This window comes from Falco biarmicus, chromosome 13 (assembly GCF_023638135.1).
Source record: "Falco biarmicus isolate bFalBia1 chromosome 13, bFalBia1.pri, whole genome shotgun sequence".
NCBI classification, from domain to species: Eukaryota; Metazoa; Chordata; class Aves; order Falconiformes; family Falconidae; genus Falco; species Falco biarmicus.
The window spans coordinates 12,440,111-12,463,380 of NC_079300.1; the positions used below are offsets into that span (position 1 = coordinate 12,440,111).

The 23,270-nt window shown below is 51.9% G+C and overlaps 1 protein-coding gene and 1 pseudogene across 1 annotated transcript; both read right to left on the reverse strand.

The window, feature by feature from the left end:
* Positions 1–5,434: 5,434 nt before the first annotated feature.
* Positions 5,435–8,971, reverse strand: LOC130158267 (cytoskeleton-associated protein 5-like; annotated as a pseudogene).
* Positions 8,972–13,788: 4,817 nt separating this feature from the next.
* SST (somatostatin) lies at positions 13,789–15,530 on the reverse strand. The gene is made up of 2 exons (XM_056358781.1): positions 15,330–15,530; positions 13,789–14,306 (listed from the first exon to the last, which is right to left on the reverse strand). The coding sequence occupies exons 1-2, from the start codon at positions 15,465–15,467 to the stop codon at positions 14,094–14,096; spliced, it is 351 nt and encodes a 116-aa protein (XP_056214756.1). The 5' UTR covers positions 15,468–15,530; the 3' UTR covers positions 13,789–14,093.
* Positions 15,531–23,270: the final 7,740 nt, after the last annotated feature.

The following is a 23,270-nucleotide window of genomic DNA, read 5'->3' on the forward strand; positions in this document are numbered from 1 at the left end:
CTGTTTGTTTTTATAAAACAAACTTAAATGAAATGAAAGTTTTCACATGTTTTTTTTTTCTTTTTAAAAGCTCTCAAATAATTAGAGTACTCAAAGTAAACAGGCTTTTCATGCTTTATTACCTGATGTGTATTATGGCTCCATTAATGCACTGTGGCACTTCTGCCATTTTCCATATTTCAAAATGTTTTAAAGACGGGGCTCAAATCATCAACATTAATTGCCAGCAAAACAGAAATGAACCTTCTAAAAGGGAAATAATTTTACAGCTCTAATTTGATTAAGTAGTAAAGCTCATTGTTTCCATCTTAGGTGGACAGTAAAAACACAAGTAAAGTTAATATTTATTAATCTTAATGTGCAGGCCAGGTAATTACGTTGCCCATTGCGGCAGTGCGGACTGTGTGACTCTCACTTGCTCTCTCACTGTATGTTTGCACACCCTTCTGGTAAACAGAAAAGAAAGGAGGGTTTGGTGCTAATTAGATTAAATTCCCTTTCCGAAGGGCTCCTGATTTTAGTCATGTGCTCTGGACTATGGATGTAGGTAGATAACTGCGTGTGGTGACAGTGGCCAAAACCCATTTTTTTGGGTGGTGAGCAGCTCCGTAAAGAGCCGTGACTTACGCACGCAGAAGTACGTGTGCAGGCACGCACACACACAGTCACACATATGCTCTTGCTGCATGGTGTTAATTTCCTACACAGAAATCTTTCTACTTCCAAAACTACTTTTCTTGCAGATTTTTTTTTCATCTTCTCTCTTTTCTTGCAGCCTAGAAGCAAATCCAGCTGAGATGTGGAGCATCCCAACGCTGTGAGCAGGACCCACACTGCTCTGTCACCAGTCTGAGCTGCAGAACTTGTGTCAGGGGCACCGCTGGAAGCAGAGTCTTGAGTTTAGAAACTTTTGGGGCAGTTTCTACCCAGCTGTGACTCTCCCTGTGTGGACTGTGACAAAGGGGCAGAGCAAAGGCAGGGGCAGGGCAGAGCTGAGCATGCTGGCTGGCAGGGAGGAGAGGGCTTCTGCAGCCAGTGAGGAATTGCCTCTCCTTGGCTGCTGGTTCAAACGCACCTCAGGAGAGCCATGTCTAGAAGGTTTTGCCTTCAACAGTTTTGCTTGCCATGTGTCTGTAAATCTGCTCGCTTCCGTCATTGCACTGAACACTTGTCAGCGTCTTGGCTGGTAGACGCTGGGCTCTTGTGTAGGAAAGATGCTTTTACAGGGCAGGTGTAGATACATATGTGGAAGAAAGATGACAGTTGCCCAGAGCGGATCAGACCCATCGCTTTGCTAAGTCAGACCCATGCCAGGTGCAGAGAGCTTTTGTGTCTCTGATTTGCCTGTGCCTGCGTCAAGCCCCCTCTAACCACGGGGGCTTCACATGGCAAGCTGAGCGCTGCCTTCAGCTACACCATGCCTGTTGGAGTGCCAAGCCTGGCTGGGACCTGCCCAGCCGAGGCAACATTGGCCCCACGGCTCTGCAGACGGCACTAGCTGGTGGTACTAAACCTGTAATATCTGGATCAGCACTGACCTGAATTAACATGAGCTACTTCTAAGGCCATTTGTGCTGGGCAGGAGCAGATGTAGAAATTTTCTAGCCTCGTCTCAATCAACCCAGTGAAGAAGAAAAGAGCCCCAGTGTATCACAAGTCTACCATTTGATTTCCCCACCAAGACTGCTCAGCATCTTGCAGGATTGGCCCTCCTGCATCCTGCCTTTTAATTGCTGACTGATTGTAATATAGGATTTTATTTTCCCTATAATGACTCTTGGGGCCCCCAGATGTTCTCCTCAAGTGTGGTTGCGTCAGCACTAGAGAGTGAATGACTGATACCAGCAATTTTTACAGCTTGAAAGAGGAGAAATATGTGAAGGGGATTTAATTTAGCTCCAATATTGTGTCTTCATCTTCAAGACTCTACAAGAAAATGACACCAAAAGGTTATTTTACAATGAGAGGAGGGAGAATTAGCCTGAGAGAGGAAGAGATCACCAAGCTGGCTTTCTAATATCAGTTCATTACAGATAACACGTTTGCACAGCCACTTTGCTGCTGCTGTTAATTTAAACCTGGATGATTAAAAGCTGTAATTGCACCATTTTAAATAAATGTCCGCTATCTAGATTATTATATTTTTAATTAGTGTGGCTCTGTCAAATGTTTTTATCCCTCTGATTGATCTGTTTATACTGTATTTATTTATAATTCATTGATCTCCCTGACCCTGCTATCTCCTGAGCATGCAGTTTGGTCATGATTCCGGCAAATGGAAGAGGACTGAACCAGAAAAGAGCAAAAGGTACCACCAGGTCAGCTCTCCCTTATGAGCTCTTCGCTGCTCGCCGCCTTCGCCTCGTGACCCAAGTGCTCTTTTGGTCTTTGCTTTTTCCCTCCTGTGAGGGAGAAAGAACAGCTTGGAGGACTGGCTGTCTGGGAGGCAGGATGGGGGAAAACTGAATTGCCATCCAGCAAACCTCAGGATGTGTTGCTGGTAGGAGCATCCCTGGACCCCAAAGTCTTATCATGTGTGTTAGGACCCATTTCTTAACCCTTGCTTCACAGGCAGGAACCTGCTCCTCTGTCTCTGGGGGACTCTCTAAAATTACAAAATGTCCCTGACGGAAGGCATGATTTCCTGGCAGGCTGGGTTACATGTGCTGGAAATGGGTCTTCCAGGACGCAGGCCTCCACCATCCAGATCTGAGTACAAAGCATATTTCTAAGCCTTGCTCTCTTTCTTAATACTACCCAAATGTAGCTGGTATTGGGAAAAATCCAGAACAAGCACCTAGATCCTTACTGGAGTATGATGCCCCATTGCATGCTGTTCTCTGCCAGGAGCAAGGAGATGCAAGCAAGAATAACTTGCAAATCATGATCTTCCTGTTCAGGGCACTCCTTATTGCTGCTCAGGGGCTGTGCTGAGTGGCACCTGTGAGAACACACTGAGAATATTCAAGAGGCCACTTGCTCCTGTAGGACTCCAGGACATCTCTGCTGATGCACTTACCTCCTATCACATGTAATATCTACAGGACAGGGACTATCACTTGCTCTGACTTTGTGCTGCACCCATTACAGGAGGTTTCTGCCTGCTGGCAAGGGCCCCGAGGCACTCTAAAAATGTGATGCATCATGATGAATAGTCTGCCTGCCTGGCAAATACCACAAGGCTTCCAAACACATAACTTTCCCCCATTTTCTATAGTCTCTGGAATCCTTAAGGAATGTATTAGGCCTTCAGCATTATAGGAGAGGTGTCTGCCTGTGTCCTCTGACTACAACATAATGTGTGGCCTCACCATATCAGTGCTGTCTGATGGTCGGTGGCTTTTCCTCTAGCAGTGTGTCAGATGCAGCACTGCAGCTGCTGCATGGGTCAGGAGAACAGACTGGTGATAGCACCTTGCCAGAGAGGCTTTTGCAAGGGGAACACTATTATTGGGCAAGTTTGAGTGTGAACTGAGTGACAGGGCAATAAATGGACAGCCCTCCTAGGTAGCTGTGCTGGAATGATGTTTGTGCATCTGTACAGAACATTTCCAGGACTCGGTGGAGAGGAAGCTATAAAAGCAGCTGCTCATGGGGCACTGGCTACCAGAAAAAAGGGAGCACAGCCCTGAAGGAAACCTCCTGGAACAGCGTGTCCGGTCACCTGATCTCAGAGCTCAACATGGATATGAATTTACTTTTGGAAGACCACACAAATGACACCCAATTGCATTGCATGTAAGCTACACAGCTCCACTCCAGCCTCAAAGCTTGTGTCTAGCAAAAAAAAAGGGAGGGTGTCCCAAGGACAGAGCAGGAAGGAGTTGAAGAAAAGAAACTGCAGAGGTGTCAGCCATGTTCTCATTGTGAATCCTCCAGCTACCCGGTCAGAAAAAAGGGCAGAAACTAGATATGGATGTACCAGAGCATAATTTCATGGGTACTGGGGCAGCCTCTGGGCAGGTGCAACACTGGAAGAAAGGGGTAGGTGAGGGGGTGGCTGTGGCTTTGTAAGCAGCATTAGAGAGAATTATAGTGTGCAGCAAACTAATAATTTTGGCCACTCAGAAAGGGTAATTACACTTTGAGATCTCTGGGGTGTATTTTTCTTGTCCAGTAATCAGACTGTGTATTCCTTTTTTCTTATTTTAATTAAAAATACTGCTTTTCCATGTTCACCAGGCAGCTAGTCACCCTGCCTGAGTATGAATGCTTAATAGCATTTTGTAATTGGCTGAATTGTCTATTATCAAGTAAGCCTTGCAATTTTGTGATCATCCTTGAAGTGCTTACTGTCGTACCTGACACAAAGCTGAGGACTCCTACCTTCAGGAACTTGCAGACAAGAGGAGTGTTAAAGACAAATCAAGGTGGTTTTACATGAGAATAACAGCACGCTCCTATTTAAAACATGGGAGGGATGGGCTGGGATGAGGCACTGGCATTCTGCAGTTGTCCATAGCAACTCTGCTTTCCTGAACTCTTCCAGTTTGACAAGTGGAAATGGATTTGAAAGCCTATGTCTTACTGATTTTACCTAACAGAAAACAGAAACTTCAGCCTTTGCCCTTGGTAGGCTCATTGGGCAGCTGATGGTCATTGTGCGGACAGGCAGAGATGCTGTTTGGAAGCCCAGATCTCTTCAGGCAGCTCCCAGCTGGGAACCTGGGCACTGGTGGTCTGATACCTTACTGACCATGAATGTTTTGACTGCTAGAAAATCCCACGTCAGAAGGACCCCTGTGGAGGTTGTCCAGGCAGGGTCAGCACCCTGGCTGGTTCTCTGCCCTGTGCACTGCCTGGATTTGTGTGCTCTGGGTTCAGTTTTCTCTTAAGGCATTGGTCTCACCCACTTACATTTTTTTAAAGACTAAAAAGGTGTACTGTGACATGGAAGCACGAAGACTGTGAGCTCTGGAAAAAAGCAAACCCTATAGCTGTTCCCTGAAATGCAGAGGGAACCTGGAAGACCCTCTTCCCTTTGCCTGGATTGCCCATCTCCTGGTCTTAAGACTTGTCTCCTCTTTGGAAAGAGCAACAATTTGCTCTTTTATTTACCTGCACCCCTGGGGAAGGGATCAGCCTCTGCAAGCGCACTCAAGGAGCCAGCCTGAGCTGGAGTGACATCTCCCTAGGTAAGCACATGCTTTTAACACGCTCCCCAGCTGAGTACCTGTGCCCCAGCACTACCTGCCCCACTCTCTTCTGAACGACAGCAACAGAGACATCAACCAGAAACCAGGACTGGCGCCGGGGGGCTGCAGCCCTGGGGTGCCAGCCCACAGATAACTCACCTGGTATTCATGCTGGAGATTTTTCTTTATTGATCCGTGGTTCGTGCCATCTGCCCATTGATGTGTGTGTGGAGGAGGGCTGGCTGGTTCTGAGGTCCCAGTGCTATTTCTGCTGGTGGTTCTTCATGTCCCTTGGGACATCACTGTTGTGCAGCCATGGAAAGAAGGGAGAAGCATGACATTGGCATCTTTCGAGGGGAGCTGGCTGGCGGGGAGCCTGCTGTGCGTTGCTTTTCTTTCAAGGCTGTGTTGCTGCTGCAGGTGAATGGCAGGTTTTCCAGCTGGCAGGATGGCATCACCTTCTTTCCCTTTATGGTCCCTCTTGGGATTCCTGTTGATCTAAGGGGAGATGCTTCCATTTCAGGGTACATCCCCAAGGGAGGAGGAAAACGCTCTCTGGTGTCCTGTTCTGCCTGGATGATGGCCAGGCTTTGCTTCACACAGCTCTGAAAGTAGAGTGAGAGGTTTTCTAGGAAAGATTCCAACTTCCCCTTGGGCTGTTTTTTCTTGCATTCATATAACTCCTCTAAACCCTCCCTCAAACTCTCCTTGGAGCAAATTTTCTAGAAGATGCTCTCTAAAACCTGCTTTGTCCTTTGCAACCCTGCAAGTTGCCTAGGGGACCTCCTCCCCTGCTCCTACTTCGGTTTTGTTTGCCACGTGCTTGGCAGTAGGACTAACTGTCTTTTGGAGGTAAGCTTCCACCTCAGAGCCAGCTGTGTCCTCAATCAGGGTGAAGCGGTCCAGGATCCTCACTCCTTTCAGCCTGCAAAACTTTTACAGCAGAGTTTTCAGGGTCCACAGTGGAGTTTGTTTGTGTGCTGCCTCAGTTTTTCCTTTGCGAGAGCCTTCATGAGTACGCGGGCATCCAGAGGATTTCATCCAGGCTGATGGTGCTGATGGTGCCTGGGAGAAGCCTGGTGGTCCTCCTCTACAGGCAGTTGGCCAACAGGTCAGAAAATTTATCTGGGCTGCCCTCAGCAGTCAGGCTGCCTTGGAGCAGCTTCAGCAAGGCACAAAAAAAATCTGTGTCTGGTCAGATTTTTCCATCACCCTCTTCACCAAGACATTAATGGTCTGCATTCAGGATATCTGGCTTTAAGGTAAAGAGATTGTTCGTTACATCCTTAAGCACTTCCACTGAGGCCTGCTGACCCAGTTCCTTCTCCTGGAAGACATAGTTACATCACAGAACAATTTGTTCCTTCCCCTATTTCTTATCTGCTTCCTGTTGCTGGTTGATAAATTTGAGTCATTGAAAGCTGGCTATAAGGAACTCATTAATGTGACCAGACATGGCTTCTACTTTGTTCTTCTGTCTCAGGATGTCCTCAGTTTCTGTCATTGCCTGGATGCTGGTGTCAGTATCACCACAGCTAATGTGACAAGTAAGGGAATTAATGGTGGAGGTGGTGTTATGACATGTGTCATCAGTGTCGGAGATAGGCAGGGTTTAGAATTCAGGGATCTTTTCTAACTGAATTATATCCCTCAGTCCAAAGTGATAGTATTTTCCGGAGACCAGGCTGTTCATTTTCTCACCTGCACGTGGGGGCAGCCTCTGGGGAGCCACATCCACCATGCTGAAGTTTCCTCCCGGAGAGCAGGTGGGCCCTAGCTTTGAGGGAGCATCTCCTGCACGCTGACAGGTGACTTCAGATCTTGTGTTTGAATCATGCTGAGGTTTCTTACTGAAACGCTTTCCTAAAGAAACTCTTGACCTGCCAGATTCCTGTTTTGTGATTTGTTTTGGGAGCAGTGAAGTTCCACTGCAGAACTTTGCTGCCTTTCTCATCCCTCATTCTCTGCTCTTTCCCCTTGGGGACAATGATGAAGATAGGTCCCAGTTTGCTGGCCCCATCCTCCAGAATGGAATTCATTTGTGCTTTTCCCTTGGCTGCACCTATGTCTTTCAGGACTGCTTCTCCTGACTTGAGTTCTCTGGGACGCTGCTTCTCATCTTCACTGGTTTTGGGTGCTGGCTCTTTAGCTGATGCTTGTGAAGACAAGGCTGTTGCTGCAAGTGGTGTGGTTAGAACAGAGGGGAAAGCAGCCATGGTGGTGACTCTAGGGTGTCTGGAAAGAGGTTTAGCAGCAGCAGTGGACTGGGCGGACAGATTGTCGTTGGCATTCTTTAGTATTGCAAGTACATGGTCCTTTGCAGCTGCCTTCAGCTCACTGGTGGCTTCTGTCATCCTCTCAAAGCCAAGGTGCATTATGAAGAAAGGCAGGGCTGCCTGCGAGGCTGGCTGCACGTCCCTGTTGCTGTCCTGTAGGGAAGAGCAGAGGCGAGGCACACACTGAAGCAGGTCTGAGGGAGCTGACTTGAGGGCTGGCAGCTGTTCAGCCAGCCACTGCATCAGTTCTTGCTTCTGTAATGGTATTTCTTCACCTAGATCTTCTGAAATGTCCTGCCTAGCCAGCTACTCCAATATGCTGATCTGTGCAGCCCAGGCATTCACGGCAGCCGGGGCTGCAGCTCTCATGCTACTCTTGCTTTCCCTAAACAGAGCAATGAGGGGAAAGCCCAAGTCCTTCATGTGTTGTTTGGTGTTTGAACCCATGGCTGTGGACAGCTGCTGGAGGATCCTCAGGGTCATCTCTAACAGGGTGGGGTTTGGGTTGTGGAGACAAACCCTCAGGGCTCTTGGGAGCTCTCCTATGTTTGGCTGGATGAATCTGGCTTCCTGAAGGATGCCTGCAACCTCTTTCAGGTCCTCCTTCTGGATGGTCCAGTTCTTCTCCTGCAGCTTTGGTACCAGCTCTGGTGTGATCCTGTCACCAGTGTCTATGGCTTCAGTCCTTCTGTGATCCCCTGGGTCCTCCTGGCACCTGTCATCTAGGCATGGCTTGGGGTTGGCGTGACTGGGAATTGGTGGGACCTGTCCATGCAGCTTCTCCAGTTCAGCATCTATCTGGGGAAGAAGGGGCAGCTCTTCACTCTCAATCAGTGCTCTCAGTCAGCCATGGAAGTTGCAGTCTCCTGCAGCCTGGAGCTCTCACTTCTGGGAAACAATGACTGCCACACATTGTGACAAAGTGCTGCCACCACGGGCCATCTGATCCCCTGTCTTTAACTGGACATAGCCCTTCCTCCCTCTGCCCCTGCCATTGCTGCTTAGACTGTGAAGTTTCAGAAGAGCTGAGCGAATAAGGAATTGTTTGGATGCTGAAAAACAACAAAGAATGCCAGGGGAAAGAAGATGTGCATGGAAGCAGTTTCTTACAGGTTTGCCATTAGAACAAACGTCACTGCATTTAACCTTAGACCAGTTCACTTAGTTTCACATTATTTAACTTTCTTCTAATCCATTAAAAATTGGCATCTCTGACATGAAAAATGCCCTTTAGAAATGGAAAGCAGGCACTTAGGTTGGGGGGCGGGGAATCTTGGTCAGTGCAGCAGCACTGCCTGCAGCCTCTCACACACAACCCTGGCTCCCCAAGAGTGCCGCTCCATGGGGAGCCCCCCTCTCTGCAGGACTCCTGTCTCCAGCCCATCTGCTTGTGGTGAGGTCGTAGCCAGAGCCCAGGCAGCCCCTTGCACAGGGGACACCCACCCTAAGCACCTGCTCACAGATCCAGCCATCAAGAGGGCAATCTGCGCTCTTTGGCTCTCTCTGCTGGCTGCAGCGCACCCCGTCCCTGGGCTCGTGCTCAGCGATGTCCCCCCACATTGCACCCTTTGGGGAACAGGCTGGGGCACAGGGAAAGAAATACTGTATTTGAGCCTCTGGGAAGAATCACAAACCCTGACAGGCACAAGAAGTGAAACAGGGAAGAGAAGAGGTGGCAGCGAAGATTTACATAAAAGCCTTGCAAATGTGACAGCCAATTTCCAGGGGGTTCCTTTTTCTTCCTTAAACCTCAGTCCCGAGCAAGAGGAGAGATTTTCCTTGCAGGCAGAACACAGATCTGTGTAAGGGAGCAAACGCTCTGCCTCGGGGCATAGCAGCACCAGGCTTGTTGCCAGCCGGTGGGATTCAGTGCCTTCTGCTCTGTGCCCAGGGTGATCTAACAAGGGGTGAGGGACGAGCAAGGGAGGGCTCGGAGCGTCTCTCAGGTCCCCTCCTGGGAATGCTTTGCCAGGGCTGGAGGCCAGGAGCGCTTCCTTCCTCCGCACCACGGAGCACAGCAGGCTGCTGGCTGCAAGAGCCAGCTGCATGGGAGGGGGAGGCAAGCAGCAGAGAGCATCGGGAGGGATGCTCTGGCGTTGTGTGGAGGACCAAATCCCTCTCTCTCTGGTCCAACAGCCAACCCAGGTGATGAACACTGTCTGGGTTTGAGTGCATCATTTTATGCTTTCTCAGGGAACCTCTCCGTAGGAAATACTGGGGACCTTCATTAAACTGATGTTGTTAATTGAATGACCAGGTGGGTTTCGATGTCAGATGATGTTGGAAATACTAGTTCATGGCACAAACTGACATTTGTACTATACGTATGAGAAAAAAACTGAACGTGGTGATTTTTTGTGACCTTGTTAATTTTATATTTTTTTGTGTGTGTTCTACAAGTCGTTTATGGGGTAAATCTCCAAAGGCTGGGATCCAAAACAGTCTTCTGAGGTACTCACAGCATCTGGCCAAACAGCTATTCTCCGAAGTGCAATTAGGTGTTGACAAAAACTAACAAATAATTGCCTAATAGAACAAAGACAAAGGAGAAGAAAATGCTCAGTGTAAGTGAGTTTTATTGCATTATTCTGGTAAGAGGCTGTCAAAGAGTCAGGAGGTATTCAGAGAGCAGAGTACAGTCTGTTCCTTTATCATAATAACTTTTATTACCTAGGTATAGCTTTTCTCACCCTGGTCAATAAACAAGCTGCTGCTTTGCTTTCAGAGAATTAGGACTCAGTTGCAGTAGCAAGTGCTTCTTTCCAGACGCCTGGTGCAGACCCATATGGGGGCTGGGGTTGCTCTGATGCTCCCCAGAGATGCTTGGAGCTGGCAGGGTGAAAGGGATGAAGTTCCTGTGGTGAGAGCAGAGGTCTGAGAATCTGAGATGCTCCCGGTGGCTGTGGATCAGTGTGATGGTGTAATGCTTTTTAAGAGCCACAGAGGCAGAGTAAAGGCAAAGGCAGCACAGAGCATCTTACAGGCTGTTCTGGGTGAAGAGTAGTTGTGCCCATGGGTCCAGGCTCTTGATCTTTTCTGCAGAGCCGAAAGGAGTTAGCGGGTGCAAGAATAGACTCAGGCTATGAAATCTGGATCCCGCAGGTATTTCCTCTGCACCACAGGTAGGATTGCTTCAAGCTATCTGTCACCAACAAGCCTGCTGGCCCAAGGAAGACTTGCCTTTTTTTACCAATTTGGGCTGCACGTAAAAAAAATCCCGTCCTGCTTGCTAGAGTGAATGAGTCCCCCTGGAATCGTTAGTTGGAGAGTTTGCTGCTGGGGATGGCTGAAAAGCTTGCCACTGACTTCCCATCAGGAGATGTGTGTTTCCAGGCCTATACAACCTTTTCTAGTTTTCATTAAAAGCAACTCTTCAGACAGCAGTTTCAATCCCTTTTATGTGGTTCCTCACAGACATTTCTCTGGACTGCCTCAGATGAATCACCAGGTTGAAGGCACCTGCTAGAATAGGGATTGCTCTGGGTCTGCCCGTGACACTGAGTTTAAAAGGGGAGATGAATCAGCTGCGTGTGGATCATCACAGCCCCTAACCTCCCTCAGGCCCATGCCGAGGCTGCTCCTCCATGGAGACTCGGCTCTGAGCTGCAGAGAACATCACTTGCAAACCTCTCACAATAACTGCTCTCCCCTTTTGGCAGCTCTGGCCCATGGGAGCTGACCTGCGTGCACATCCCAAATTCAGCCTTGCCCAGGAAGAGTCTTCCCAGCCTGGAACACTGTTTTGTAGCTGCGTGGCCAAGGATTAAATATAGTCATTTAATCTCTTTACCCCACAATGTTCACCTGTCAAAGAGAAACAATAAATATTTCTTTGTGTTTCTAGTCTTTTTAGCTCAGCAGGGCAAGATCGCCTCTTGCATTGTGTTTGTGTGGCTCCTAGCACCTGGGATTGCTGGCGCCGCTGCAGTGCAATTACATGTGGTGATGCTGTATTTAATGCCCTGGGACCCATCTTCCCAAACTCCAGGCGCTGCTGAGTTGATGGAAGGAGCAGGTTTGTCTTTCTGCCTCTGAACCGAGGATGTTCGCACATGCCTCCACCAGTATATCTTCATTAAGCTTTGCAGAAGCTGCCGTGCCGTGTCGCCAGCTGTATTGCTGAAACAGCCTGGTGTAGCAAGTGAATCACTCTGTCTTTAATTCCTGCTTGTGCTTGAGGATCATCTACATCCTTATTTGTGATGGCTTTCACTCCTGCAATTGGCAGGATTAAATGCCTTTCAGAAGCACTGGCTGAGCATAGTGACCAAGAGGAAAAACCTCAGGTGAGTAGTGATCTATTTATATCCCATGAAAGACAGACTCTGTGCATAAGAATATTCAAGCCCCTGGCACCTCCACCCCCTTTCTGTTCTTAGTTGCTGCCTTGAGACTGTCTCTGCACTGAAGAATTAGCTGCTTTTGGAAAGCTAAGTGGAAGCTCAGTCAAGACAGGAACGAGGAGCCAGGGGTAGGGAGGTCTTTGCTTTACTGAATTGCCTAAAACCTGGCTCCCTTGATGATGCATGGCACCAAAGGAATCAGATGTGAGCTAGGACTGTTGCTCTCTCTTCAGGGAGTTTGTCTCCACACTTTCAAATGGGGTCCCATTCTCACTCTGCTTTTAGGGCTGAGAAATGATCTACCTTACCTGTGTTTCTCAAAGGTCTTTTTGTTGGAGGCTCCCCCCCCCCCCAGCAGTGCCAGGCCTGCTCCTCTCCCAGGGGTGAGTTAGTCCTGCACCTTCCACAGCTGCACCAGTCACAGAAAACCAGGGAATGAAAAAGGGTGCCCTGTGTGCCAGGGCCCCCCCGTCCCCCGAAGCACCAGGAGGATCACCGTTCCCTGCCCAGTCTGCAATGCAGCCAGCTCGGGTAAGGAGGACAGAGCCCCTAACCCCACCGCACCACGTGGGGGACAGTAGGGGCCAGGGACCCCACATTTCCCCGGGTCACACCACGAAACCTATCCCTCTTACAAGGGAGAAGGAGGAGAGGCTCCCAGGGGCTGGGGACATGCAGCATCATGCCACTGCAAGGCTTCTGCAGTGGGTGCAGGATTCAGCTCCCTCGGCAGCAGCAGGCAGGGATCAGGCAGCACCCAGTCCTGCCTCTGGGATCGGAGGGGGTGATGCCAGCATCTCCCCTCCCCGTGCATGTCCCCGCTGCCCTTGCCTGTTGCCAGTTAGCTGTGGAGCAGCCCAGCCAAGCTCAGTGGTGAGGAGCGTGGCAGGGCTTGGATTTCACATGGGCACTGTCATAGCTCCCAGTGACAAGGAATTCACCTGCCCCCCATCGGAATCTAACAAACCCCTGCCCACAGGGAAAGCAGGGCAGGCACAGACCAAGAATAAAGGCAACGGCTCATGAGCCATCAAGGGTGATGTCTCACAGAGAGCTACACTCAGCGCAGACCAGAGGCAACTTAACATGCCCTCAGTTAGGGAATCCTCCTCCACTGGGGTCGTGCTCAGTCCTCCACCTATGAACATCTCTAAGATCCCCCATTTTTCACCTTTCCTCCACTTATGATGGCTACAAAATGTTGGTTAACCTTTAACCCTGAATAATGAATTTCGCATCAGTGATACCCACCCCCTATGCAGGATCCATACTCTTCGGCTCCAGCTCACCCACAACCGCATGTCACAAATCAGCACAGCCAGAAAAGGAAGAGACTCTGCAAAAGCATGAAGAATTTCCCTGCCATTGGGAGAAGCATGCCTTTTCCCCAATGCTGTCTCCTGCCCTACTGAACCTTTTAACATTGCCTTTAATGGTGATGTAGTGGGTAGAAAACCTGCTGTAACCAGTTTATTGGGTGGAGAGGGGCTGATGGCACGGGGTTAACGTCTCAGCTCTACAGGGATACAAACCTCCCCCTGCACAGCAAAACAAAGGAAAACTTCCAGAAGGAATCCCTGAAGCAGTGTTTGCCGGGGATGTTGCAAGAAGTAAAGTAAGACAGGTAAGAAAACCTTTTAGTGTTTGTGGCTGAGGAGAGAATGAGGTATGTGTAGGGTAAATTTGTACTGCGAGCCACTTTTATTATCCCCATCGCTTGGAATACACAGCTGTGATTTATAGTGATGCCTCTGGTGATGGGTGTAAATCCCCTAGACTGACTGAAGTGCCAGTGCTGTCAATTTGACTCAGCCACAATTACAGGGATTTGATATCTAAAATACCACTGCGTTTCTTGGTCCCTTAGAAAGCCCACAGCAAAAAAAAAACCACACTTGAAGAGATGGTGTGTGTGTGTGCATATGTGTGCATGCGCATGCTGTTTGCTGCTGCTGCCCTGAGATGAGTTGCATTTCAAAAAGAAGCAGCCAGAGAGGTGACTTAGGTTTTTCCATTGACCACCAAGTCTTAGCATCACTGTTTGAAACAAACTTTATTGCAACAAAGAATTAAAAATAGTACATCTGAAAGAGTCGCAGAGTGCATGTCATTAAAGAACTAGTCAGAAATCACAACTCAAGCAAATTGTGTACAATTGGAACAGAAAGTTTTATTAAAACAATTGGAAATCAAACTCAATTTTTCCTTGTTTGTTTAATTTTACCATAATCGCGGATTGTGTATTTACAGTCTTCGCCTCTTGTGGTGAAGGTTCTGCTCAGGGTGGGGGGCTAGGAAGAAGGCAGGGATGGGCAGGGAGGAGAGATGGGTTTCAAAAGCTAACAAGATGTGAAAGTTTTCCAGAAGAAGTTCTTGCAGCCCGCTTTGCGTTCCCGGGGCGCCAGAGCGGGGTTTGAGTTAGCCGAGCGCTCCAGCTCCAGTCTCACTTCATCCTGCTCAGCCCCTCGGGACAAGTCCTCAGACTCCAGGGCTTCATTTTCTGTCTGGCTTGGCTCTGAGAGCAGTTCTGCCAAAAAGTACTTGGCCAGTTCCTTGGGGGACAAGGGAGAAAAAGACAGAGAGAGAGACCACAATTACTCCTTGGCTTTTGGGGCTCACCACTCTGTTCCTCTAAGATACCTTTGTGCCCAGATTAGCGACATGCCAGGACTCTGGAGGAGAAGGGGAGCCCTGGCTTTCCAAAGAGCCCAGCCCAAGAGCTGCTGCGCAGCAGCTGTGCCTACGGCATAAAGCGGAGCAGAAGGGCACTGACATCTACCTGGTGTGGGGAAGAGATTGCTGTTGGCCGTGGCAGGGAGCGAATTCACCCTAGCCCCGCACCGCCTTCCCTTCCCACTGCTCCAGCACACCGTGCCAGGCTCAGCAAGGCTGCTGCGAGGCTGCTGCTAAAGTGACACGGGAAAGGTCTTTGGGTGAGCTCACAGGGGAGGCTGAGGTGGGTCACCCTCTCACTGGGGGTCACTTTTTCTCTTGTCCCTCCAAGACCTGGCTGTCTCCTTGCATGGATGAGGACATCCTCCTGCTGCACCTGGGCAGCTGCCTTGGTTCAGTGCCCTGGATAAGCCCCAGAGAGCTTTGGTGGGGGCTCTGCCCTCTGCAGTGGCTGCTCCTCATCCCCTGCCAGCAAGCACCCAGCTGGGCTGGGCTGAGGGGTGTCTCCCCTTGCCACCCACAGCTGCCCAGCCTGTCACTGGTTCAGCCCTGGCAGGGAACTGGGGAATCCGTCAGGGAATCGGGGTCTGAAGCAAGCAACTGAGGGTCTGAAACAGGGACGCTGGGAAGGTCCAGTGAGAAACTGGTGCTCTATACTGAGGGTACTGGGGTGTCCAGCGGGGAACTGGAGTGATCTGCAGCAGGAAAGCTGGATGTATGCAGTAGGGGAGCCAGGGGCTCTTCTTGGCGAAATGGAGGGTCTGCAAGAGGAATTCAGGGGGATCTCTGGAGGAGGAAGGGGGGGTCTGCAGCAGAGAAGTGTGGGTCTGCAGCAGGATGGCCGGGGTACCCAGTGGGCTGCCCGAGGGGTGGCCGGGGCCGCCCCGTCGCGGGGCTCTCACCTGCTTCCCGGCGGCGGCAGCCAGAGACTTCTGCAGGAACTGCCGGAGCCGCGGGTCCGAGGGGGCGGCCGAGACGGTGCCGAGGGCCAGGGCGATGGAGAGCAGGGCCAGGGCGCACTGCAGGCGGCACGACAGCATCTCGCCGGCGGGTCGGGCACGGAGAAGCGGCGGCGGGGAGGCGCTGACGGCTCCGCTGCGGCTCGGCTCCGGCGTTGGGGATCTCCTCGCCGCCCTCCGCCTTTATAAACCCTTCTCCTGACGTCAAGGCGGGGGCGCCCCCCTCGCCCAGAGCCGCCGGGGGAGGGTCCCTGCCCGGGACCGGCGTGGGGGCCGGGACCGGGGATGCTCCGCTCTGCGCGGGGCCGGCCAAGCGTCTGCGGTGCCCCCCGAGTCCCCCCCTCCGGCCGCCCCCGGCCCCCGGCGCGTTTTGCCCCCAAATCCCCGCCCCTCCGGAGCTGCCCACCCTGCTCGTCGCTCTCTTCTCCGCAGCCGCAAGCCCCTCGGCGCGGCGATGGGGGGTCCCGGCTGTGCGCCGCCCGCCCCACGGGTCTGACCCACGCCGCAGGGCTAAGCCCCCCAGCAGTCCCGGTGCCTAAGCCCCTCGCCCTAGCGCGGCTTCCCGCCCCGTCGGGTAAGAGACGGCTGCAGAGTCCGGGGAGCTGGAAAGGGCCCTGTTAAGGGCGGATTCACCCCCGGCTCCTGCAGGGAGTGGGGAGCGGGGGATGCTGAATTGCCCCTGGGGGTCCTTTCTGCGTTCCCGGCCCCTGCGGGGCTCTCCGGCACTGGTCCTTGCCCAGACCCTCCCCACGGCCCCGGTCAGCTCCACCGGCCGTCGGGCCAGCTCCACCGGCAGCCGGCAGCCTCCGGGGAGAGCGGCCCCGCTCTGCGATAGCTTGGCAGTTCGGGGACAAGGTGACAAATCGGTGGCTCGGTCAGGGCTCACAGGTCCCTGGCTGAGCCTGCAGGGACCCGTCTCCGTCCCAGGGTCACTGGACCTGCTGGTCCCACGGGGGATGCCCCTGTCCCACAGGCATGGTCAGTCTCTCCCACTCCTCCAGCCTGTCACCATGAGCTGGCTGATGCCCACGCCAGGCAAAGCTGCTGCAAGCCTCTGGCCCCTTCAGCCATCTCCCCGCTGGCAGGAGCAGGGCAGGGTGTGCAAGGGCTCTGCCGCTGCCCAGAAAAGGGGTATCAGAGTCTCTCCCCCATCTTAATTTCCAGCTGAGGAAAGTCAAAGACTTGTGGGAACAAGGACCCAAGTACTGCTCAAAGGTCTCCAGAAATCTTAAAAAGGATGTTTTATGTCAAATTAATGTGCCTTCACCCTTTTTAACCCTGATGCTTATGGCTGGGTTCTCTGAGGCTGGGCTGGGACCATGGACCAAGGTGTGGCTGCTCTGCTTTACAGTCCAGCAAGAGGAATCTTGCTGGTCACTCATTCCAGTCCAGGCAGACCTCTGGTTGAACTGGGACTGCCCTCCCTTCGTGGTGCCTCCCTTCCTTTGTGCAGACATTCACAGCCACACATAGCCTTCAACCTCTGTGTCCTCCCCAAATTATGGTGCAAAATTAATTACATCCATGAGAGAAGAAATCTTCATTTGTAGCCCAGGAGACCCTGTGGGTTGGGTTGACTTGTGCTGCTTTCACAGCCAGCTTTTCCTCAGCTGCCTGACCTGAACGAGGCCCAGCCCTGCACTCCTGGGACTCTATCTGCCTTCTAGCACTGGTGTTGCTATGGGGGAACTGGTAGAGAGGGGTCAGCCCCTGCTCTGGTTTAGACACATTCCCTTGTTTCAGGCACAGAACACAGCCTCCTGCCAAGGCCAACAGGAGTCATTTAGACCCAAAAAGAGCAGATTGGCTCCTTGACCACGACCCCTAGAGCTTCTCTCTCCACCATCTCTCTGTGCTATCGTCTGAACCAGCATCCCTCCTTCAATCAAAGAAACAAAGCTAGTCCTGGGCATGGCAAATGGCCAAGGCAGCAGATGCCAGGACATCAGACCTATCCTGGCCCTCTTGCCTGCCTTTAAGCGAGATTTCCCAGGGAGGGTTTCTCCCAGCAACAGTGATTTCCCCACTTCTCTGAGCTATGCCAGTAGCAGCGAGCTGGGCTCCCCCAGTTTACTTGCATTGGGAATAGACAGCTTTTGTAGCCCCCAGGCTCTCATCCCTGGCACAGCACAACCCAAAAGCAAGCAGCCGTCCAGCCCAGCACCCTTCTGTCACTGAGCTTGTCATCCCAAAGGGAAGGGGATGCTGGGAGCCCCCATCGCTCCTGAGCAGGGAGGAATGGCTACCAGCTCCCTGAGCTGCCACAGCTATGGATCTGTACTGATGTGCCACAGCAATCAGTTCAGCATCTATATTTCCCAGCATATAGCAATGGGCTGGAGTGCAGCCTTGGACTGCTGCATGGGATGGAAAACTGCTACATTTTGGCACTGTTAGGACCCATCTGTACACCAACACAGAGATGGGAACTGTAGGACCTGGCACAGTGCAGGAACAACCTCCTTGTTGTTGTTCCCCATCTTTCTTGTTTCCTGCCAACTTTATGTGGGGTCAGCAGGACCAAGACACATTTGATGGGATTTTGCAGAGGTGCAGAGCCTGGTCTGAGGTGGATGAGTTCTGGTTGGGCCAGTGGGGCTGTTTTTAGGAAGCCGATATGGTCATGCTGGCATAAAATGGAGGAAGATATTAGATTTGAGTCCTGAAGCGGTTTTGAGAGGCCATTCTTGATGCCTTGCTCAAATCCACACTGTTCAGCACCCCACTCTTTCCCAGCTACCTGCAGCACCTCTGTGTGCATGAGCCTAGCCCTACTAAAGACTTTCAGCCCAGAGCTGTTCCTTGCTAGCCCCTGTCTTCACCCATCCTTCATTTTTCATTTTAAGATCTATCCACCTCAGCTCTGCCCTGTCAACCCTCCCTGGCCACCTAGCCGTGCAGGACATCCTGCTGCAGAGCAAAAATCCCCAGCTGGGCTTCAGTCTAGGAGCAACATTGCTGCAGTTGAAGACAGGCTCCCTACAGTCTAGTTCCAGGCAAGCACAGACCCCCAGTCACATTGGGAATCCCTGGTTTTGATGGTCACTTTGGCTACTGTTGCCCTTTCAGCCACATGGGGACAAGGTTTGGAAGACCAGGCTGGCTCTGACTCCATCTCTCTGTGCAGCACTGGAGCTGAGTGGCTGTCACCCTCTTCCCCTCTCTACCTGGTGGAGGCTGGAGGGAGTACACTGATGTCCTTTAGCAACAGAAAAAATCTTACTGCAGGGAAATGTCTTGGATCTGTTTCACTGAATTTCAGAAGCTTACCCGATGAAAGCAAGGGTGTGCTCATCTGCTCTCTGGTCTTGTGGCTCATCAGAACATGACTTGGCTCCTGAGGCAGAGTAGCCTCAGGAAGGCTCTGACGTCCACCTTGGCTGTTTTCCTCTCTTGGGATTTGGCTGAAATTGTGAGGCTAGTGGAGGCAGAACCAGAGCCAGGGCTTTGGTGAGAACATTCCCCTAAAACCATCTCAACCTGTTTAAAGGAAAGAAACTGAGTTCCCATCAGATCTGAGCTTTGTTGATAGATGGAGTGTTGAATAGACTGAAGTTCTTTGTAATCTCAGGTAGTATTTTGCAGAATCATTCTGGTGTTCTTAATCTGAAAAGTTTCGATATTTCATTTCAAGGAAAATCTAAAGGAAAAATACCATTTAAATGAAGATAAAAACATGTGCTTTGGCTCAGAAAACCATCTTGTGCTGACCTGAAGGAACCAGCAATAAGGGAGTCCATCTACTCTGTACATCTTCGAACTGTCTCCTACTGGGGGATCCTGGGGAAGGGATAATGGCAGACCTCCAGATGTCCTTATGACTCTGGCACAGGCGTGGAAAGGCAAATAACTTGCAGATTGATTTACCAGTTCCCTCTCCCCCAGCTCCTCTATGGGATCAGTGTGCTCTGAATTTTTTTACGCTCATTCCCCAGCCAGAGAAATCCATCATCCGCTTGGCTGCGGTGAAGGCAATTCTGTTCCTTTCTTTCTGCCGCAGCGCTGCGGGGCATGTGGCTTTGCAGACGATTGAATTGCATTGAATTCCTGTGACTGCTTCCTTACCCCCACGTTTCCAGCTTGCTCCACAGATCCAGAGCAGTCCAGCAATGCCTGGGACTGTGCACAGGCTTCATGCTCAGCGCTGTACCAGCAAAGCGTGCCCTCTGCTGTCACCACGGCCGCAAGCCCGGCTCTCACTGCACCTTGCTTCCCTGGCCATCACCTACAAAATTCTCTCCATACTCTCTCTTTCATGAGCGGGACAGGTTTGCTATGTATGACTGCCTTGCCAGCAGAGAAAACCCCTTTTTCTTATATTCTAGCACTCAACCCGGTAGGTCCAAGCTGTGATCTGGGAGCCAGGGCCATGAAATCCCTCATCCTGGCTCTGGATATGCAGCTGGTGTTGCAGGGCAGTGAGGAAGCCGCCACAGCCGAGCAGCTCTTGCAGGTTGCTGAAAAGCTAATAGAGCAGGACCCTGCTTGCGGAGGGGTGGTGCTGCCCCAGGAGATACAGATGAGCGGAGGAACAGCAGTTGCTTATGCTTGAGTGATAATGAAAAACAAGAGCTCAACAAGGGAGAGAAACTCCTGCCGAAGGGTACCATGCATCCCTGGGACAGGCCATGAAGAGAGCGGTGGTGTCAGGATTGCACGTGGACTTGCCACAGACCTGAAAGGTTTCTGAATTAAACGCTGTTTCTATAGCAAAACTTGGGCACAAATCCAAAAGAATTGGACTCTCCATTAATTACAGGCCTCTGGGATTTCTGCTTCAGGTAACAAAGTCAGAGGGGAGCCAGGCTGTGGAGGTTCACAGAGGAGGGATTCTGCTACCTAATTTTTGTAATGTCTTTGTCTAAAAGCCCAAGCTATGTTCAGGAATTCTGGTGCTGCTACCTGAGATTCTTTCCTAGTTTCAGCCTCCTAGGGTGCTGCCATATCATCTGTAGGGCTGAAAGGAGATGCCTTGGAGTCAAACAGGGGACAGATCAGCACAAACCTGTGCAGGAGCAAGGGGGAACAGGATGAGCTAAGAGAGTACTGGGGTATTTGCCTCTACTGCTACAATGACTACTAGGAACCACGGATGGGGCAGTGTTAGGGACTGCACAAGCAGATGCTGGCCTGTGCTGTAAGGAGTTACTAGCATAAGGCAAAAGGTGATGGATACAGATGGGTGAGCACATGGAATTATGAAATAATGCAGGGCTCTGCTTTCCACTCTGTGTAACTCCCCTCTATAAACACCAGCTCCACAGCAAGAGCTTGGGCCTCCCTTCCTTCCAGCTGTGACACTGGCCCCCTCTCAGAGAGGCCAGGCCAGGAGGCTCCAGGTGGCCACAGGCAGTTGGGTCCCACCCCATGAACAGGCACGGTGCATCCCAGTGGCACAGGATCCCGCCCGTGGGATCACAGTGGCTCTCAGGCTGCTCCTGGCCAGCTGGGGCTGCAGCTGGTCCTTCCCCACAGCAGATCCACACCGGTGGGGACGGGCTGGGCCTGGGGACAAGCTTCAGCCAAGCACCTGCCTCTGCCTGCAAATCTTATGGAATCATGGAATTGTTTATGTTGGAAAAGACCTTTGAGATCATCGAGTCCAGCCGCTAACCCAGGACTACCCAGTTGACCTAAACCGTGTCCCTCAGCATTTCATCGACGTGTTTTTTAAACACCTCCAGGGACGGTGATTTCCACCACCTCCCTGGGCAGCCTGTTCCAATGGGACCATCCTTTCAGTGCAGAATTTTTTCCTAATATCCCACCTAACCTGGATTAGCCGGCACAACTTGGGGCCGTTTCCTCTTGTCCTGCCGCTTGTTACCTGGGAGAGGAGACAGGCACCCACCCGGCTACAGCCTCCTTTCGCCCAGATGTTCTGAGCGACAGATGTTACGCGTCGGGCTGCAGCAGCTGGGTTCGGCGCGGAGCGATGTTGCTCGCGGACTCCTCGCCCAAACCCCGTCTTCGCTCGCCCCCTGCTGGAGGCCCGGCAGAAGGCAGCGGCGCCCTGAGCGCTCCGCGGCCCGCGGCGGGGGGGGGCTCGGCCCGGGGGCTGCTGCCGCCGAACCCTGCCTGGGCTGCCAGGACAAGCAAGAGCCGACCGTGCGGCTGAGCCCAGCCATGCACCCATCAAACCTCCACAACTTCGGGAAGTCACAGCCTCGGTGCCTGCATTTAAGCCTTCCACATTCCAGCGTCGTTTTCACTCCGCACAGGTTTGTCCGTACCAAAACCAGGCGCAAGGAGGATCGGTGGGTGCAGCAAAAGCTGGGTCCCGGTGGGTCACAGCATCACTGTGGGTATCCCCCATCTGCCCTCGTCCCGAGCCCTGCTCAGCCCCAGGAAACCTGAATCCCAGGCCGAGAAGTAAAATGGGGAAGGAGTGGGCACTGGGGCGAGGGTTGTTTTTTAGATTGCAGAAGAAATTTGAAGGACAGGAAAACTCGACAATATCCCCCATCATTGGGCAGGGTTTATGTGGGAGAAGGGGGAGATGGGTACCAAAAGAGCTGCTCAAACAAATTCGGGAAGCTTCCTGGGAACCAGCCAGTTTATCGGTTTGGTGGTGACCTTTCTTCTGAGTCTTGGCAAGAGTCAGACCCTGTACCTGGAGCCAGGTTTTCAAAGGGCAGATATCCCGGCGGTGCTGACACAGGCAGGCCTGGCCAGGTCAGGGTTTGTGGGCTCTGCAGCCATAAAACTCGGTAGGGCAGCTCTGTGTGTGCCTGCTCCCTTGCCTCTGCAAAGCACCATCCGTGCTGAGCAAAGCTCACTGGCAAGGGCTGGCTGTGCCAGATGCACGCAGACCTCTGCCCTGCCAACAGTAAGAGAGCGACTGCTAGTGCTTCAGCTGGATTGCCTGGAAAAGTTGTGACATCATTGTTTAAAAAAAAGTATCTGTCAGGAGGAGGAAACACAGCCATGATCCAGGAAAATACACTATTTATTTTGCAAATGCAGCTGAGCAAGTCAATGGGAAATAGAGGTCGTGGCTACGCAACCTGCTTGTCTGGGGCAAGCGGGGCTGTCAGCCCAGTCCACCCACTTCCAACAGTGACAACTGCAGTAATCAGAAAAGTAGCGAGCTCAAAGACAGGCAGCTCTGGTCAGAGAGGGGAGAGACCTATGTATGTGTGTCAAATGAGGACAGTATATATGTCAAAACACCATCATGAGTACAACCAGCTTTACTAAACATTAAAAACCCACCGGGGAGAGGTGGAGAGGGGAAGCAAGTGAGGCAGCAAAGTGGAAAAGCATGTTTTTGCTATTCCCAGTGCTCAGGCAATGCCCCATTTGTTGTCATTTTTACCCTACCCTGTGCCCAACACGAGTAAGCTGGTGAGGGCTGGTGCTGGGTTCAGCCGGGCTGAGCAGTCAGTGGGATGCACCAGCTCTGCGGGGTAAGAAATCGGCTCCTGCCCCGGGAGGATGCAGGTGACAGGACCTCACCCCACAGCCAGCCTGCCGGCTGCCAGGCAGCCCCCCCGGCTGCCTGAATCAAAGAGGAGGAGGAAGGGGAGACTAGCTCCAGCTCAGTGCTCAGCTCCTGCTTTTTGGGGGCTGCTTCATGTGCCAGGCGATCTGGTCCGCTGGGAGACAGGCCAGAGGAGCTGGGGGCCTGCAAAGCAGTACTGCAAATTGGCTCCCCCCTTCTTGGCGTTTCCCTCCCACGCAGGGCTGCTTTGGTTGTCCCGTGTCCACCTTTGTCCCGTGGTGCATTGAAAAGTCCATCCTCCTCTTCACCTTCAGCTCCTCCTTCCTGCAGCCTCTCCTGACCCTGCAAACAGGTAGGCTCTCCCCTTGCAGCTGGTGTTTCCTAGTCCCCTCACTGTGAATCACTCCCCAAGCTCTGCACCAAAATTATCCATGAGGTAA